The sequence below is a fragment of the Primulina tabacum genome, chromosome 10 (genome assembly GCF_025594145.1).
Source record: "Primulina tabacum isolate GXHZ01 chromosome 10, ASM2559414v2, whole genome shotgun sequence".
NCBI classification, from domain to species: Eukaryota; Viridiplantae; Streptophyta; class Magnoliopsida; order Lamiales; family Gesneriaceae; genus Primulina; species Primulina tabacum.
Window position 1 is genome coordinate 871,213 of NC_134559.1, and position 18,772 is coordinate 889,984.

Here is an 18,772-nt window from a genome sequence, read left to right on the forward strand (position 1 = left end):
TACATTGGTTCCTTTCCTTGGCAAAAGATACAGCTAGTTGAGCATGTTGGAAGTCATGCAATAGAATCTCACTCCAATTGGAATTCCTCCAGATATCGTTCTTTTTTTCTTATGAATCAGGCATAATCGTTGATACTTGGTTGCCCAAGTTTGCATCTCAAACATCTCAAATTTTGTTTGGCTGAGCTCTTCTTTCATCCACAAAAAAATATCAACCATATTCAATTTCCTCCTATTTTCTAATTTTCAGTGGTTTGTAATGTGGTCATTGTTGTTTGGGCTTTCTCTATTTGTCCACGTTGTGTGCTGATTTGATTATTTTCTATAGTAGAGTTGTATGTTTTGTGGTGGAGGGAAATATGGTGTCAGAAGTTAATCCCAAATGTGATTATTTTGGCTTTCCTTTCTCACAAGGCATAACTATTGTTATGATGATTTATATTATTCTTTTTGGGAGGAAATTTGTCCACAAGTGTTGGCTGAAATCTGTTTGGATCTTCCAAAATTTTCATGTATTCAAGTGTTTTTTCTAATGATATAAACATTTTTATTATAATATTTAAAATTTAAATTTATTCGTCGCATTTTACTGAAACTGTTAATTTAACTTTAATGTTTTATTGATTTTAATAATTAATTACAAAAAATAAAATTTCGTTCATCATATATATACAATTTTAGTTTTTTAAAAATTAGAGCAAGTGTGAAGAAATATCAATAGCATATTCACCACGACCTTTTTTTAATTGTGGAATCAAATTTTATAAATTAATAATCTAGTGCTTGTAAACTAGAAAATGAAATAAATAAATCTCTCGATATTTATTTATCTAATTCTCCATGTTTATAAAAAATTCAATAAATAAAACAAACATATCTACGAATTGCTATTATATCAATATTTACGTATAATTCGAGGGTAAGTGTAGTGCTAAATAAAATCATGTCATAATTATTTAAATAGATATGGTTTTTCTAATTGCAAAATATACAAAGTCAAGAAAGATGCTTTGACCAAATGTTGGACGGAAATTGCCACCAGGAGATAGCATTTTTGGAATTGCTTTTGGATGACAATAAGAATCTACATCAATTCCTGGACTCGAGACCACAAGTATGTGTTTCTCTTCTACGCAAATAATGCAACACAAACATTTATTACCAGTCAAGATCTGGATTTTTAGTTCCGTTTCTGATCTTATATATATGACCTTACAGTTTCAGGTACAACGATTCTATTTTTGCTATAATCAGAAGTCTCGCGTTAGAGTTTCATCTACTACAAAATTGGCTGGGTCTTCACATTTGTTTTTTTAATCGCTGAGCACAGCTGATCAGAAGCAGGAAGCCTAAAATTCTAATATGCCTGCTGCAGAACAACAGATCCTAGTATGCACAATTTTTCCTATTATGATATGGAAACTTTTAGCTATTTGGACACGCTTCATCGTATCTAATCCTATATTACTTATTCAGATACAAAGTATAAACTAATACTTATTCACTCAGCAGATAAACGATCCTTTCCATAGAATGCTATTATAATTTGCTTCACTAAAAGGTCAGACTTATTGAAGAAATGGGAGATTATTTATTTGTTTCTTTATGTGTTTGGGTAGAAGAATGATCCATTATCTCAAGGAGAGGTTCCTATTAACACATACGCAAAAATCAAGAATAAAAGGGAAAAGAGAGGTTGGATATATTTTGGAATCCCATTTTGGCCATAGCTACATCACTTCCAGACACGACACACAATACAAACTACGACAATTCAACTTCAAGATTATTTGACTGGTAGCATGAATTAGAAAAGGACTTGTTGGTCAAAAAGGGATCTAGTATGTGTTGGTATAAGTAGGGATATAGCTTTTCGAGTTGTTATTCACTAGCCACTAAAATGAAGATATTTTGTAGTCATGTCTACAGATTGATCCGTGAATATTAATTTTATTCTTTTCTAGCTGTATAAAGAATATATATCCTTTTACGGTTTAAGCTCAAAATTTTAACTTGATTAACATAGTTTCTGTTATATTAATCTCAGATTTTGTCAAGACAACAAGCTCAGAGAGAAGAGGAGCTTGCTCAAACCCATCAACATATACTTGTACTTCATGTAAGTGCTTGTTGTGGGACAATAAATACCCATGACTCAAAGTTTTGAGATGGTGGATGCACATGTTCCAAACAGAGGGTGATAAAATTTGTTCGATTTAAATTGAAAGTTTTTAAAATGAACAAATAAAATCTATTTGAATATTTTCTAAACTTTTACAATGTTGATTGCTTGTCAAAACCAAGAAAAAGAAGTTTTAGCGATAACCTAGATTCACAATCAGAGCACAAGGTAGCAATTCTCCTGTGGTGCAATGGTACTGCTCTGAAAACGGTGAGTTGCGATTGCATGTCGAATTATTTATCATAAGCTTGCCACTTGACTAACCCTTAACTAGATATTTGTACTTGCTTTATTTGATTGAACTTAAACGGGACCCTGGGTGATGGGGTTTAATTTGTCAATTTACTCCAAAACCTCACGGGCAGCAGGTTTTTTCATCATGCTTGTGGCTAGTCTTCTTGTAACAATACTCATTTATGCTAAATATCTCGATGTGATCTTTGACAAAATATTATGCAATACTGTGGAGATGAAAGTCGCAACAGTCTGTACATATTATAGCTATGGATCTATATGAACCTCAATAATTCATTTACTCTCAAGTTAGCAGGTTTTATGTCCTGAATGTTTTGGATGGTAACTTCTTTGTTACGTAGAGAATTAGTAATATGATTGCAAGAACTGATTTGTCCCTCAATATAAAGGAATGCTAATTAAACGACGGCCTTAAAATTTTTTTTATTACTGGTTGTATTGGAGAATACCACCTCAGAGTCTTGTTCTCTACCTATGGTAGTAAATTTAATTATTTATTTTTGGTTGAGTAAAGGCAGGCTTTTATTGACTAACAGAACTCACTGTTGATCGTTTCTTACTCTCCTTTTCCAATGAATGGGTGAAGTGGAGAGACTGTTACCTGTTATGGCAATTCTCCTTCAGTTCAGCCGTGTGGAGATAACTCACATATGGGATTATACTTGTAATATATCACAGTGCAATAATTTTTCCACAATTCCTATTTATTCACTTGCTTTAGTTCATATACATACATGCTTGATTTAAAGGAGATGCAAGACTTTTGTCTTTAGCATGGTTTCAAATTTGACTCATTAGCGACTTCTTAAATATGTAAATATGTACACTCTACGATATATGATTATAAAATCTGATCAAGTGAATATATTTTATTAAAATTTGACCTCTTGTATGGCATTGACAGATCGACGGTGGAATTTGGGATTATCTTGTGAATCTGGCATTAGATTTGGCCTTTTCAGTTGCTTCATTTGGCACAAATGCACTTTATCGTACATAATAAATTTTGAGTTTGCAAAGAAATGACATATACTTAGCTATGAACTTTTAATAATTTATTTTTTGAAAAATTGCCTCTGCATCTCTTTATTTACGTCGATTCTGAAAGCCTTATTTTTTTTTATATTCATCTACTCTAATAAATATATAGGAAAATGGGATAAAATAAGAAACGTTATCCTTATATCGAAATAATTAATTAAAATGCATGTTTTCCCATTAAACAACATTTCCAAAATTTATTTATTGTATAATATTTTTCATGGTCACTTGTGAGTCAAGTTGTGGTTTTTAAGTTAAACTGGAATGGGAACACTAAAATTCAACCTTTTCCCCGACTTATTCTCATCTTTAAAGTCAACCCAACCAGCAGGCATTCACAAATTAGATTCATAAACAAGAATATAATTTAAGTTTTAAATTGGTATATTATAATATGAAACCCCAAATTAAGTTAAATTTATAAAATGATTTACAAAATAGGAATTCAGGGCATCTCCAGTCATAAACATAATCACCAGGTTTATTCTGTGCCACATCACTGCCACATTAAAAATTAAAAGCCTCATTATTTTTAAACATTTTCACCCCAATCATAAACCCAAAAACACAATTTTTGTAGACCCCACTATCAAATCACTTATTTATTTACTCATTTTAATTTACTACCTTTATTTTTTACTTTCACTTATATATTTGACTAAATATATATTTATACTAATCAATTTAATTTTCAAAATTATTTAATTAATAATATTTTTTTTATAATTTAGCAAATTTGAAAAATTTATAAAAAAAATAATAAAATAAAAACATCATCGAAATTTTATTGAGAACTTCAATAAAAATCAGTACAAACAATTCACAAAATAAAATATAAAAGACAATTAATTGTTGACGTAACTTGCCCATATGTGTTCAACCAAGTCAGCTCGAAGTTGATGATGTATTTTCCTATCACTTAGATTGCAATTTCTCTTGCTGGAGACGTATCATCGACGTGCTCATACGACCATGGGTAAATTTGGGGAATATTGAAAATTATGAGGGCAAATATTTGGATTGTCTGAAGATGAATTATCTTGTGAGTTGGAAGAACCCAACAAATTCATCTAATATTGATGGTAATTTTTATCCATATGTGGATAGCAAGAAATAAAATGTAATTGTGTAAATTGAAAGAAAAATGATAGTGTTGGGTACAGAATGAGAATATGCCTATTTATAGCCAAAAATGGAATAATAATAATTTTTTAAATGAAATAAAAAAAATTATGCAAAAAAAAAAAAAAGAATCGAAATGCATGCAAAAAGGAATGGACAATTATATGAGTTTGTGTGAGTCATATATCAAACTAAAGAAATAATAAAAAAAACAAAATTTTGGCACAACTTTTTAATTTTTATATTGTGGTGGGATCCACACAATAAACATGGTTTAAAATTATGGACCATGTTTATCCTATAAATCTTGAACCTATAATTCTCAATGCAAAGTTTTTTGTTTGATAATGTTTATTTTATAAAACTCATGCCATGATCCTCCCATTGGAGGTGCTCTCATCAAGGACCAATGACTGTTTCTGTCCACCCAAATGCATCATAAATAGTACTGTCTTCATCCCATATATGTATGTAAGTAAACACACATTAAAGAAATTAATATATTTATTGATCATTAGTATATTTGAAACAAATTAAAAAATATATAATTTTTTATATTTAAAAGGGATGAAGCATTATGGATTAAAATAAAATATTAAATCAACCGCTATTCAGATAACATATCAATAAATAATTTACAAGATTGCGAAAACTTTGAAAGCCCCGATACATATTATATACATATTTTTTATTTTTATTTTTATAAAAATAAACAATATATACGTATATCTATCCAATATGTCTAGCCACATATGATCTTGATCTGAGCCAAATATCTATTGCTCCACCCAAAAGATCGATCCATTACACCCAAATGGATAATAACTCCACGAGCATCAACAATCGGAAGCCCGAAAGAAGCAATAATTTTAACGAAAATGACCAAAATATCGATCACAGCAAAGAAATCGTGGAAAAAGAGGATTCAGTAGAGAAGATATTCGAGAGCAAAGAGGTTCCGCCATGGCAGAAGCAGCTCACCTTCAGGGCCTTCTTCGTGAGCTTTGTTCTGAGTATTCTCTTCACTTTCATAGTGATGAAGCTGAATCTGACGACGGGTATCATCCCTTCGCTGAATGTGTCGGCGGGGCTTTTGGGGTTCTTCTTCCTCAAAGTTTGGACCAAGTTTCTGGAGAAATCTGGGTTTCTCAGACAGCCTTTTACGAGGCAGGAGAATACTGTGATTCAGACCTGTGTTGTAGCTTCCTCCGGCATAGCCTTCAGCGGTACGCACCATCACTTAGCTTCATTATTGTCCATTTATTTTACCTGATTATTCTTTCGATTATCCATTTATATCATCTCTCTTTAAATATTGATTAGTTTGAGAATTTTGCCTTTTCTTTCTTGATTATTGTACTTGTGAAAAATATGACGAGAGCATGAAATACCTTATTATTATTTTTTATTTTAAAGGATAGTGAAGCCATGATATTCGTCAACAATTCGAATATTTGGGACAAAGTAATGAATATAATTTCATGAATCTCGAGAAATTAAGTTATCAAGAGGGCGATCGCCTTGCCTTGTCCCCATCTTTCTACGTTGATTTCTGGCAAAAAAAAAAAAAAAAAATTAGTCCAACTTTTTTGCCAACCTGGCAACATGGATTAATATTTTAATTTTTAGTCTTTTGTGTGTATATATGAAATCTAATTAATTTAGAGCTTTCAAGGTTTTATATATATATGGAAAAAATTCATGTGAGACCGTCTCACTTGTATAATTTGTGAGATATATATCTTATTTGGGTCATCCATGAAAAAATATTCTTTTTTATGTTAAGAGTATTACTTTTTATTGTGATCATCGGTAGACTCGTATCACAGATAAAGATTTGTGAGACCGTTTCACAGAAGACTTAATATATATATATATCATGATTAGTATTTTACTAGCATATGTTACAACGCAAAAACAAAACTTTTGATAAGATAGTCGAGATTAATTTCTTACTTAATTAATTAAAAAATATTATATTTTATATCAAAAATATTTTTTCTCTCGAAATATTACCAATCGACCTGTCAGAATTACTCGTCATAATAACAAGCATTTATTGGGAATATTTCACCCTACATGTAGGGGCAGTGCCCTATGTGTAGATCCAGGGTCGAGATTTAGCCACAAGTACATGAGGTTCACAAATTTTTTTTAAAATCACAAATATGACTAAATCTGAACCATCTAAATCCTGTGAGACAGTGCCCCACAAGTAGCATCGAACGAACCCATTGAGTGGACCTTACCAACTGTATAGTGTACTTTACAAGTGAATGCATAGTGGGAAGACTTTTTGAAATATCAATGGTGGAGTTCAGATTCAGATGACAGCTAAAAAATTAATTAATTCAGGGAGCGTTTGTCATCACAAAAGAAATGATTTTTGGCTTGAAAAAAATTATTTCAAAACTCGGTTTGTGTACTTTTTAGTGCCAGATTCTGAGTTAACTTCAATTTATTTAATCGAAATCGAAAAAACTGTTTTTATAAAATGATTATGAAAAGTTTAGAATGACTTCTTGATCAAACATTGCCCATTTTTACTTTCTGTTTTTAAACACTTTTGATTTTTCACCATTTCTTTATAATTTATTATTTAATTATTTCAGAATATGTTCCAAGCCCCACCATTATTGGTTATAAACTTATTTTCATCTATTTTTTTAGATATGATTATTAGTATATAGTTTTGCGTCGTGGATACGTTAGAACAATTTAGTCAACGGTCCAAAACTTAATGCATGCGAGGTTTTGATATTCAAGAATATGCAGAGGGTCCCAGATTTGGAAATATCAAAACTGAATTTGATGATATTTGTTTTGGGATTTAAAGATGATCTCAATCCCATGTGATCAGTCATCCAAAGTCAAGTCTTTACTATTTTTTGTCGTCTTCTAGTTTAATACATATACTTGATTTATTTCTCGACGAACAACAATATAGTTTGTAAATCTAATAATTATCCATTGAGTAAATGTAGTATACATACTGAATTTCTTGATGGCGGTCACGGTGACGATAAATCATTGAAACCCGCGATCGTCGACCGTTGATAAAATTACAGGAAAAGTGTTCTAAAGTCTAAAATTCATTGAGATCTCCCTGACTCCAAATTAAAGAAAAAGACTCCTGAATTTCCCAAATAAGAGAAAATGTTTGTAATGAGAATACAAACAAAATGATAAATGTGGAGTATGTGTTTGAATGTTCATTGAAATGCAGCTTTTGAATGAACAAATTTTGATCAATTAATTTTTACAGGAGGTTTTGGCAGCTATCTTTTTGGTATGAGTGAAACTATTGCCAAAACATCTACTGAAGCTAATGACTCACAAAATATCAAGAATCCAGCCCTCACGTGGATGATTGGATTCCTTTTTGTGGTTAGCTTTTTGGGACTCTTTTCCGTGGTGCCTCTCCGTAAGGTCTGTGCATTCTCTCTGACTCCATACTTCCATCTATTTGGTGCTGTTACTTGCCTTTATGGCTGTTACATGTCCTATATCGTTCTGGAACAAAGTGTGAGGGATTTTTCGAACTGAATTGGGGACGAACTCTCCTTTGAGATTATGGCCTAACATTGGTGCTCTAGTTGGGAAGCGAACTTAGAAAGAATTACCATTAGGTGCTGTCACTGTTCTGTAGGATTTTGATGGGAGATGGGGTGTGGTGTCAATTATGTACTACTTGTATCCCATATAGGTTAGATTAAGGTTGAAAGTCATCGAGAGTAGTGGGCATCGACTTCTCAATAGTTAGGCAGTTTCACTAGCGGTGGAATGACTTACACTCCCACCTTATTTAGGATATGGTGTTTCCTCTTTGACTTATTGCCTAGTGGTTTTATAAAGGAGATACATTCATATAGATTCTCATCTTTGAAATCACATATGTAATACTTGACATATTATGTATGTCGATTTGTCCTGTACAGAAACAGAAGTATAATATTCTCAATATTATCACTTAATTCCGAACTCAGAATCTGAATCTATGTTTTAAATGGTTTTCAGATAATGATCATAGACTTCAAACTGACATACCCAAGTGGGACGGCTACCGCTCACTTAATTAACAGCTTCCACACTCCTCAGGGAGCCAAGTTAGCAAAGTGAGCTCCAGTATACGATCACCATAAATCTTGTTTGGAAAACAGTATTTGAATGCACAAGTCTTCTAAATTTATTCGGTCTTGCTTGCCTCCAGGAAACAAGTGAGAGCCTTGGGGAAATTCTTCTCTTTCAGTTTCTTGTGGGGCTTCTTTCAATGGTTTTTCACTGCAGGAGATGGCTGTGGATTCGTTGAATTTCCAACTTTCGGTCTTAAAGCCTACAAAAACAAGTAAAAATAGCCTATATTGACTAACATCATGTAGTTAAATTTGCAGTCTTTATATTCTTGGTATTAGTTTAAGCTTTATACTTGTTGATCAAAAACCAGGTTCTACTTTGATTTCTCAGCAACATATGTCGGTGTCGGTATGATATGCCCATATTTGATCAATGTATCTTTACTAGTTGGAGCCATTCTCTCGTGGGGTATAATGTGGCCACTCATAGAGAATAGGAAAGGTGATTGGTACGCGGCAACGTTGGGGCCTAGCAGTCTCCATGGCATTCAAGGTTACCGGGTATATTAAAATACACTAAACTAAATCTTGAACGGTTCGATGGCCTATATATATAGCCTTTCTTGATTCTTTCACAGGTCTTCATTGCCATAGCCATGATCCTAGGTGATGGCCTATACAACTTCATCAAGGTCCTAAGCCGTACTTTACTCGGGTTGTACCAACAAATCCGTGATAAAAATTTAGGCTTAGCACTCCCAGTCGGTTCCGATTCATCTCCTTCAAATACTCCTTCAGTATCCTATGATGATGAACGTAGGACCCGACTTTTCCTCAAGGACAAAATCCCTACATGGGTCGCCATTTCTGGGTACATGCTACTTGCCACAATCTCTGCGGCAGCTCTTCCACACATTTTCCATCCACTCAAATGGTACTATATAATTGTCATGTATATATTTGCACCAACACTAGCTTTTTGCAATGCCTACGGATGTGGGCTCACCGATTGGAACCTAACATCGACCTATGGAAAGTTGGGCATATTCATGATTGGGGCCTGGGCTGGAGCCTCACATGGGGGAGTTCTTGCCGGACTAGCTGCTTGTGGAGTCATGATGAATATAGTCTCCACTGCATCAGACCTCACACAAGATTTCAAGACCGGATACATGACTCTAGCATCTCCCAGGTCCATGTTCGTGAGCCAGGTGATCGGGACTGCTATAGGTTGTGTAGTCGCACCGTGCGTATTTTGGATATTCTTCAAGGCATTCCCCGATCTTGGCACGTTGGGCTCACAATATCCGGCACCGTATGCGACTGTCTACCGTGGCATCGCTATCTTGGGGGTCGAGGGGTTTTCATCTCTGCCAAAGAACTGTCTCACGCTCTGTTGTGTTTTCTTCATAGCAGCAATCGTCATCAACGCATTAAGAGACATTGTAGGGCCAAAATGGGCTAGATTTATTCCTATCCCAATGGCTATGGCTATTCCTTTCTATCTCGGGCCATACTTCACCATTGATATGTGTCTGGGGAGCTTGATTCTTTTCATTTGGGAGAATGTGGATAAGGCTAAGGCCGATGCGTTTGGACCGGCAGTGGCTTCGGGACTGATATGTGGAGATGGGATTTGGACATTGCCCAGTTCCATCTTGGCTTTGGCTGGTATAAAGCCTCCGATTTGTATGAAGTTCCTGTCAAGAAAAACTAATGCACGCGTGGACACTTTCTTGGGTAAGAACTAGTTTGCTCAGCTGCGTTTTCTTTTGTATCCACAGTGTACCCTTGCGATTTCCCGGTTTCATAAATATAAATATTTAAGTACTATTAAGGGTAATGTAAATTTTATCCAGTGCTTTTTCGTGAACGAAAATGGCTATATGCTAGAGTTGCTAATTTTCATTCTTCTGTTTTTTAGTTACGTGATAGTTTTCTTTTTTGACTATAAGAAGTATTTTCAATTTTTCGCGCACGTGCTCTAATTAACTTGAGTAGATTTCTTGTGAGACGGTCTCACAAATCTTTATCTGTGAGACGGGTTAATCTTTCCGATATTCACGATAAAAAATAATACTTTTAGCATAAAAAGTAATACCCCTATCGATAAACGATTCGTCTCACAAAATACGACTCGTGAGACCGTTTCGCGCAAGTTTTTGCCAATTAATTTTATAAAAAAAAATGTTTTTTGTATTAGAAAAATAGTTATCTGATCTTCATTTCTAAGAGGATTTCTGTTGTTGCTCCAAAATTTTAGCCAACTTGATATGCATTAGTATTTTTACTTTTAGAATCTTGTGTATATGAGATGTAATTTAATTCGGAGTTGGTTGAAGGGTTATGTTTCATTAGCTTATAGCAATTACAAGTATTATCTCCGTCATAATTATATAGATTATTTTTTTAAAACTATTTTAGCATATATATAGCGAAACATCTACAACTAAAACACTACTAGAAATTTTTTTTGTAACTCATTTACGAAAAATACATTTAAATACATGCATGCAATAATTATCGACAATCACACATTTTAAAAAATACTCAACTACTGGGTAAAAATATTACAATTTAAAAAAATTCAAATTGATAGCCATCATCATATAAAAGATAAAAATGTATAAAAATATCCATGTTTTACTCTAAACTCATAAACGTATAATGCGGAAAAGCATGAGATTAACAATTATGTCTGCAGGAAAAGGAGAAGCAAGGCTGATGGAGTTCTCATGAGAGCACACTGCACAAGAATATCTCAGGAAGATTCGAAATTTCAAAATCAATTTATGATTCATACAAAAGATAAGATGGTTTGCATTAGATCTTGGCAACAATTATCCAAAATGTGGTACTCAAGGGATCTCCTAAACTGTGTGAACCACCAACTTTTAAGTAATCAAGTATTGAAAAGAAGTGTTGAAACATCGAATGGTGCACGGAGGTATGTGATCACACGTTACAATCAAATCAAATCAAGTAAAGAGATCTCTATTTGCTTCTCATGATTAATGAAGTTAGTTTCTTGATTTTGGAATCTCAACAATGTGAGCAACTAATTGAAAACATGGCTACTGCTATTTCAGATCTGTTGAACAAAGGTGACTCAAAGTACAATTTGGATCCTCTCGAAATGGTCATGCATTATCCTTTTTTTGTACAAAGAAAACTTGAATAATACAACCATTAAAGTACACCAAGTAACACGATTTAATATTTGAGTTCAGAAATAATTTATCAGTACATTCTCAAGGACATCCATAAATAGCTCTCTCACATGAATCGTCCATAGACTTCAATTCCTTACTTAGAAGACTAACGTGATCAGGAAAGGGAAATGAGTAGAGAATTAGTTACCTCTTGCTTCAACTCCACATAAATGTTTAAGCAACTGCTGAAATCAAAACCTGCAAGAAACACAAGACATGTTTTCTCAGATTGATAACTCGCGCATTCCCGGTTTCTTGCTAACTTCAGCACACAATTTTGCTCTCTGGATAATGTTTCACACATAATTCGACTTCTATATAAAAGAACCAATTTTCTTGCTAAGTTCACTTCATTTTATCACCGTGAATCATTTGTTCATTTCTTCTACACCATCCCCTTCTCAAAATTCCACACTGTTTGACTCGTGGCCATCTTCATTCCATCTACGGCACCCCCGAGATCAAGAAGTTTCCTTCGAATATCATAAACGGGGTTTGTCTCAATCAGGCATCCCCTCTCATAAGCCTCCCTCAAGAACACCGTGTGCCTTTTACCTTTGGTCGATAGACAGAAAATCCCGGGATGGTCAAGGAACAAATCCCTCATATTCAAATCAATTCCAAACCACTTCCTAAAATGGCTTATATGCTCCACTTCCACCAGCTTCTCCAAAGTCGATTCCCACAGTCCTCTTTTCCACTTTCATCGTTCTACTATCAGTAACCCTCTTCTGCATTTCTTTGAACCCCATTTCCTCACAAGGACCGATATCAGGCAACCTCTGCCATTCCTTAACTTTGTCCTTAAAATGCTTCTCCGATCGCATCCCTGGTGGAAACCCATGATTGAAACTGTACTTTAACTCAGTCCTATCTAGACGACAGTCCTCTTTACAGCACTCCACAAGCCTCCAATACTCAACAACAGGAACTAGACATTCATCCAGCACCTTATGTTCGTTAAGTATCAAGACGGGTCTTCGTCTCAGTACCATCTTGAAGCAAAAAAAGGTTAGAATTCTAAAGTCAACGGGGAGACCTAGTTCTCTCCAGACCTTAAAAATCACTCGAAGTGGTAGCCTTTTGGTCAATGACATGGACATAAGCTTCACCAACCCGGTGACAGCAAGCGGCATATATTTCTCAATGGAATCGGATTCTAGACGAACGAGGTGGAACGCAGCAGGCGTGAGAGTGCAGAAAGATTGGAGCTTTGTGGGGTGATTGAAAATGCGGAAGATGCGGGATATCTTCGGGGGAAAGCTGCAGGGCCGCGGTTGAGATGGAGGGTTTGGGAGAGACGGTGGAGAAAGTCAAGGGAGACGGAAGGTGGGTGGAGTAGAGGTTAAGGAGAGAATGAGCGAGGAAACTTTTTCCTTTGTATCAATATTTGTTGGTTTGTTTTAGATGCGTGTAAGCATTTGAGAGAGGAAATCTTATGTATGCTGCTGTTGTTTGTCTTGGCGTCTCTGCTTTGAGTGGTTTCATCAAAGAGGTAAGACTTTCTTGTGTTGCCTTGTAATACTTCATCTCTGGCCAGCTGTGGTTGATTATCTTCACTTTAAAGGTACAGATTACCAAACTTGATTTTGACCTGTGCTGTAGTTAGAGATTTTGCATGAATGATTTGAAATGTTAAGAATCTTATGAATGGTTGATTGACTTGGGCGTTATTGTACTTAGACTATAGTGTGACGCACGATTGATAATCCAGAAATGGTATAAATCACGTTGCATAAAAAATTGACTCAGCCAACATTTGGCATTCTCGTTATTGATATATGCAATGCAATGTGTTTTTTCTCCATGGTTCCAAAACTTCTTCTGGTGACAATATGATCCAAGCTCATCTTAGAACTTGTCCCTGGTTGGATGAACTTTGACATGCGATTGCTTGGTTTCGGTGTGCTTTAGGTTTTATCACATCGTTAGTTATCGTAGACTAACAATGCTAGCTGCTCTCACTCTTTGAATCCTTTCCAACTTCCATCGTACTACCAACTAATTTAAAGTATTAGAATCTGCCAACAGTACAGTACTGTTTGAGTAAAACCTGGAATTGCCAGTTGGTATTGTGATTAAAGGTGAGATTCTGGTTGTCTTTGGTGCAACAACCCATACCCTAGGTGAAGTACATTGGTTCCTTTCCTTGGCAAAAGATACAGCTAGTTGAGCATGTTGGAAGTCATGCAATAGAATCTCACTCCAATTGGAATTCCTCCAGATATCGTTCTTTTTTTCTTATGAATCAGGCATAATCGTTGATACTTGGTTGCCCAAGTTTGCATCTCAAACATCTCAAATTTTGTTTGGCTGAGCTCTTCTTTCATCCACAAAAAAATATCAACCATATTCAATTTCCTCCTATTTTTCTAATTTTCAGTGGTTTGTAATGTGGTCATTGTTGTTTGGGCTTTCTCTATTTGTCCACGTTGTGTGCTGATTTGATTATTTTCTATAGTAGAGTTGTATGTTTTGTGGTGGGGGGAAATATGGTGTCAGAAGTTAATCCCAAATGTGATTATTTTGGCTTTCCTTTCTCACAAGGCATAACTATTGTTATGATGATTTATATTATTCTTTTTGGGAGGAAATTTGTCCACAAGTGTTGGCTGAAATCTGTTTGGATCTTCCAAAATTTTCATGTATTCAAGTGTTTTTTCTAATGATATAAACATTTTTATTATAATATTTAAAATTTAAATTTATTCGTCGCATTTTACTGAAACTGTTAATTTAACTTTAATGTTTTATTGATTTTAATAATTAATTACAAAAAATAAATTTCGTTCATCATATATATACAATTTTAGTTTTTTAAAAATTAGAGCAAGTGTGAAGAAATATCAATAGCATATTCACCACGACCTTTTTTTAATTGTGGAATCAAATTTTATAAATTAATAATCTAGTGCTTGTAAACTAGAAAATGAAATAAATAAATCTCTCGATATTTATTTATCTAATTCTCCATGTTTATAAAAAAATTCAATAAATAAAACAAACATATCTACGAATTGCTATTATATCAATATTTACGTATAATTCGAGGGTAAGTGTAGTGCTAAATAAAATCATGTCATAATTATTTAAATAGATATGGTTTTTCTAATTGCAAAATATACAAAGTCAAGAAAGATGCTTTGACCAAATGTTGGACGGAAATTGCCACCAGGAGATAGCATTTTTGGAATTGCTTTTGGATGACAATAAGAATCTACATCAATTCCTGGACTCGAGACCACAAGTATGTGTTTCTCTTCTACGCAAATAATGCAACACAAACATTTATTACCAGTCAAGATCTGGATTTTTAGTTCCGTTTCTGATCTTATATATATGACCTTACAGTTTCAGGTACAACGATTCTATTTTTGCTATAATCAGAAGTCTCGCGTTAGAGTTTCATCTACTACAAAATTGGCTGGGTCTTCACATTTGTTTTTTTAATCGCTGAGCACAGCTGATCAGAAGCAGGAAGCCTAAAATTCTAATATGCCTGCTGCAGAACAACAGATCCTAGTATGCACAATTTTTCCTATTATGATATGGAAACTTTTAGCTATTTGGACACGCTTCATCGTATCTAATCCTATATTACTTATTCAGATACAAAGTATAAACTAATACTTATTCACTCAGCAGATAAACGATCCTTTCCATAGAATGCTATTATAATTTGCTTCACTAAAAGGTCAGACTTATTGAAGAAATGGGAGATTATTTATTTGTTTCTTTATGTGTTTGGGTAGAAGAATGATCCATTATCTCAAGGAGAGGTTCCTATTAACACATACGCAAAAATCAAGAATAAAAGGGAAAAGAGAGGTTGGATATATTTTGGAATCCCATTTTGGCCATAGCTACATCACTTCCAGACACGACACACAATACAAACTACGACAATTCAACTTCAAGATTATTTGACTGGTAGCATGAATTAGAAAAGGACTTGTTGGTCAAAAAGGGATCTAGTATGTGTTGGTATAAGTAGGGATATAGCTTTTCGAGTTGTTATTCACTAGCCACTAAAATGAAGATATTTTGTAGTCATGTCTACAGATTGATCCGTGAATATTAATTTTATTCTTTTCTAGCTGTATAAAGAATATATATCCTTTTACGGTTTAAGCTCAAAATTTTAACTTGATTAACATAGTTTCTGTTATATTAATCTCAGATTTTGTCAAGACAACAAGCTCAGAGAGAAGAGGAGCTTGCTCAAACCCATCAACATATACTTGTACTTCATGTAAGTGCTTGTTGTGGGACAATAAATACCCATGACTCAAAGTTTTGAGATGGTGGATGCACATGTTCCAAACAGAGGGTGATAAAATTTGTTCGATTTAAATTGAAAGTTTTTAAAATGAACAAATAAAATCTATTTGAATATTTTCTAAACTTTTACAATGTTGATTGCTTGTCAAAACCAAGAAAAAGAAGTTTTAGCGATAACCTAGATTCACAATCAGAGCACAAGGTAGCAATTCTCCTGTGGTGCAATGGTACTGCTCTGAAAACGGTGAGTTGCGATTGCATGTCGAATTATTTATCATAAGCTTGCCACTTGACTAACCCTTAACTAGATATTTGTACTTGCTTTATTTGATTGAACTTAAACGGGACCCTGGGTGATGGGGTTTAATTTGTCAATTTATTCCAAAACCTCACGGGCAGCAGGTTTTTTCATCATGCTTGTGGCTAGTCTTCTTGTAACAATACTCATTTATGCTAAATATCTCGATGTGATCTTTGACAAAATATTATGCAATACTGTGGAGATGAAAGTCGCAGCAGTCTGTACATATTATAGCTATGGATCTATATGAACCTCAATAATTCATTTACTCTCAAGTTAGCAGGTTTTATGTCCTGAATGTTTTGGATGGTAACTTCTTTGTTACGTAGAGAATTAGTAATATGATTGCAAGAACTGATTTGTCCCTCAATATAAAGGAATGCTAATTAAACGACGGCCTTAAAATTTTTTTTTATTACTGGTTGTATTGGAGAATACCACCTCAGAGTCTTGTTCTCTACCTATGGTAGTAAATTTAATTATTTATTTTTGGTTGAGTAAAGGCAGGCTTTTATTGACTAACAGAACTCACTGTTGATCGTTTCTTACTCTCCTTTTCCAATGAATGGGTGAAGTGGAGAGACTGTTACCTGTTATGGCAATTCTCCTTCAGTTCAGCCGTGTGGAGATAACTCACATATGGGATTATACTTGTAATATATCACAGTGCAATAATTTTTCCACAATTCCTATTTATTCACTTGCTTTAGTTCATATACATACATGCTTGATTTAAAGGAGATGCAAGACTTTTGTCTTTAGCATGGTTTCAAATTTGACTCATTAGCGACTTCTTAAATATGTAAATATGTACACTCTACGATATATGATTATAAAATCTGATCAAGTGAATATATTTTATTAAAATTTGACCTCTTGTATGGCATTGACAGATCGACGGTGGAATTTGGGATTATCTTGTGAATCTGGCATTAGATTTGGCCTTTTCAGTTGCTTCATTTGGCACAAATGCACTTTATCGTACATAATAAATTTTGAGTTTGCAAAGAAATGACATATACTTAGCTATGAACTTTTAATAATTTATTTTTTGAAAAATTGCCTCTGCATCTCTTTATTTACGTCGATTCTGAAAGCCTTATTTTTTTTTTATATTCATCTACTCTAATAAATATATAGGAAAATGGGATAAAATAAGAAACGTTATCCTTATATCGAAATAATTAATTAAAATGCATGTTTTCCCATTAAACAACATTTCCAAAATTTATTTATTGTATAATATTTTTCATGGTCACTTGTGAGTCAAGTTGTGGTTTTTAAGTTAAACTGGAATGGGAACACTAAAATTCAACCTTTTCCCCAACTTATTCTCATCTTTAAAGTCAACCCAACCAGCAGGCATTCACAAATTAGATTCATAAACAAGAATATAATTTAAGTTTTAAATTGGTATATTATAATATGAAACCCCAAATTAAGTTAAATTTATAAAATGATTTACAAAATAGGAATTCAGGGCATCTCCAGTCATAAACATAATCACCAGGTTTATTCTGTGCCACATCACTGCCACATTAAAAATTAAAAGCCTCATTATTTTTAAACATTTTCACCCCAATCATAAACCCAAAAACACAATTTTTGTAGACCCCACTATCAAATCACTTATTTATTTACTCATTTTAATTTACTACCTTTATTTTTTACTTTCACTTATATATTTGACTAAATATATATTTATACTAATCAATTTAATTTTCAAAATTATTTAATTAATAATATTTTTTTTATAATTTAGCAAATTTGAAAAATTTATAAAAAAAATAATAAAATAAAAACATCATCGAAATTTTATTGAGAACTTCAATAAAAATCAGTACAAACAATTCACAAAATAAAATATAAAAGACAATTAATTGTTGACGTAACTTGCCCATATGTGTTCAACCAAGTCAGCTCGAAGTTGATGATGTATTTTCCTATCACTTAGATTGCAATTTCTCTTGCTGGAGACGTATCATCGACGTGCTCATACGACCATGGGTAAATTTGGGGAATATTGAAAATTATGAGGGCAAATATTTGGATTGTCTGAAGATGAATTATCTTGTGAGTTGGAAGAACCCAACAAATTCATCTAATATTGATGGTAATTTTTATCCATATGTGGATAGCAAGAAATAAAATGTAATTGTGTAAATTGAAAGAAAAATGATAGTGTTGGGTACAGAATGAGAATATGCCTATTTATAGCCAAAAATGGAATAATAATAATTTTTTAAATGAAATAAAAAAAATTATGCAAAAAAAAAAAAAAGAATCGAAATGCATGCAAAAAGGA

At 33.5% G+C, this 18,772-nt stretch overlaps 1 protein-coding gene and 1 pseudogene across 1 annotated transcript; one reads left to right on the plus strand and one right to left on the minus strand.

The window, feature by feature from the left end:
- The first annotated feature begins 5,345 nt into the window (after window positions 1-5,345).
- Window positions 5,346-10,582, plus strand: LOC142505147 (putative metal-nicotianamine transporter YSL7). Its single transcript, XM_075617997.1, has 6 exons — window positions 5,346-5,826; window positions 7,866-8,029; window positions 8,618-8,715; window positions 8,811-8,945; window positions 9,045-9,234; window positions 9,312-10,582. Exons 1-6 carry the CDS (start codon window positions 5,415-5,417, stop codon window positions 10,422-10,424), a joined length of 2,112 nt encoding a protein of 703 aa, XP_075474112.1. The 5' UTR covers window positions 5,346-5,414; the 3' UTR covers window positions 10,425-10,582.
- A 937-nt stretch (window positions 10,583-11,519) lies between these two features.
- LOC142505962 (protein ROOT PRIMORDIUM DEFECTIVE 1-like) lies at window positions 11,520-13,415 on the minus strand (annotated as a pseudogene).
- Window positions 13,416-18,772: the final 5,357 nt, after the last annotated feature.

Excerpts from the sequence above, each read along its gene's own strand:
- LOC142505147 (XM_075617997.1), top strand. The coding sequence starts at position 5,415 with ATGGATAATAACTCCACGAGCATCAACAATCGGAAGCCCGAAAGAAGC. Across the intron at positions 5,827-7,865 it reads CTCCGGCATAGCCTTCAGCG|GAGGTTTTGGCAGCTATCTT; the intron begins GTACGCACCATC and ends TAATTTTTACAG. Across the intron at positions 9,235-9,311 it reads ATGGCATTCAAGGTTACCGG|GTCTTCATTGCCATAGCCAT; the intron begins GTATATTAAAAT and ends ATTCTTTCACAG.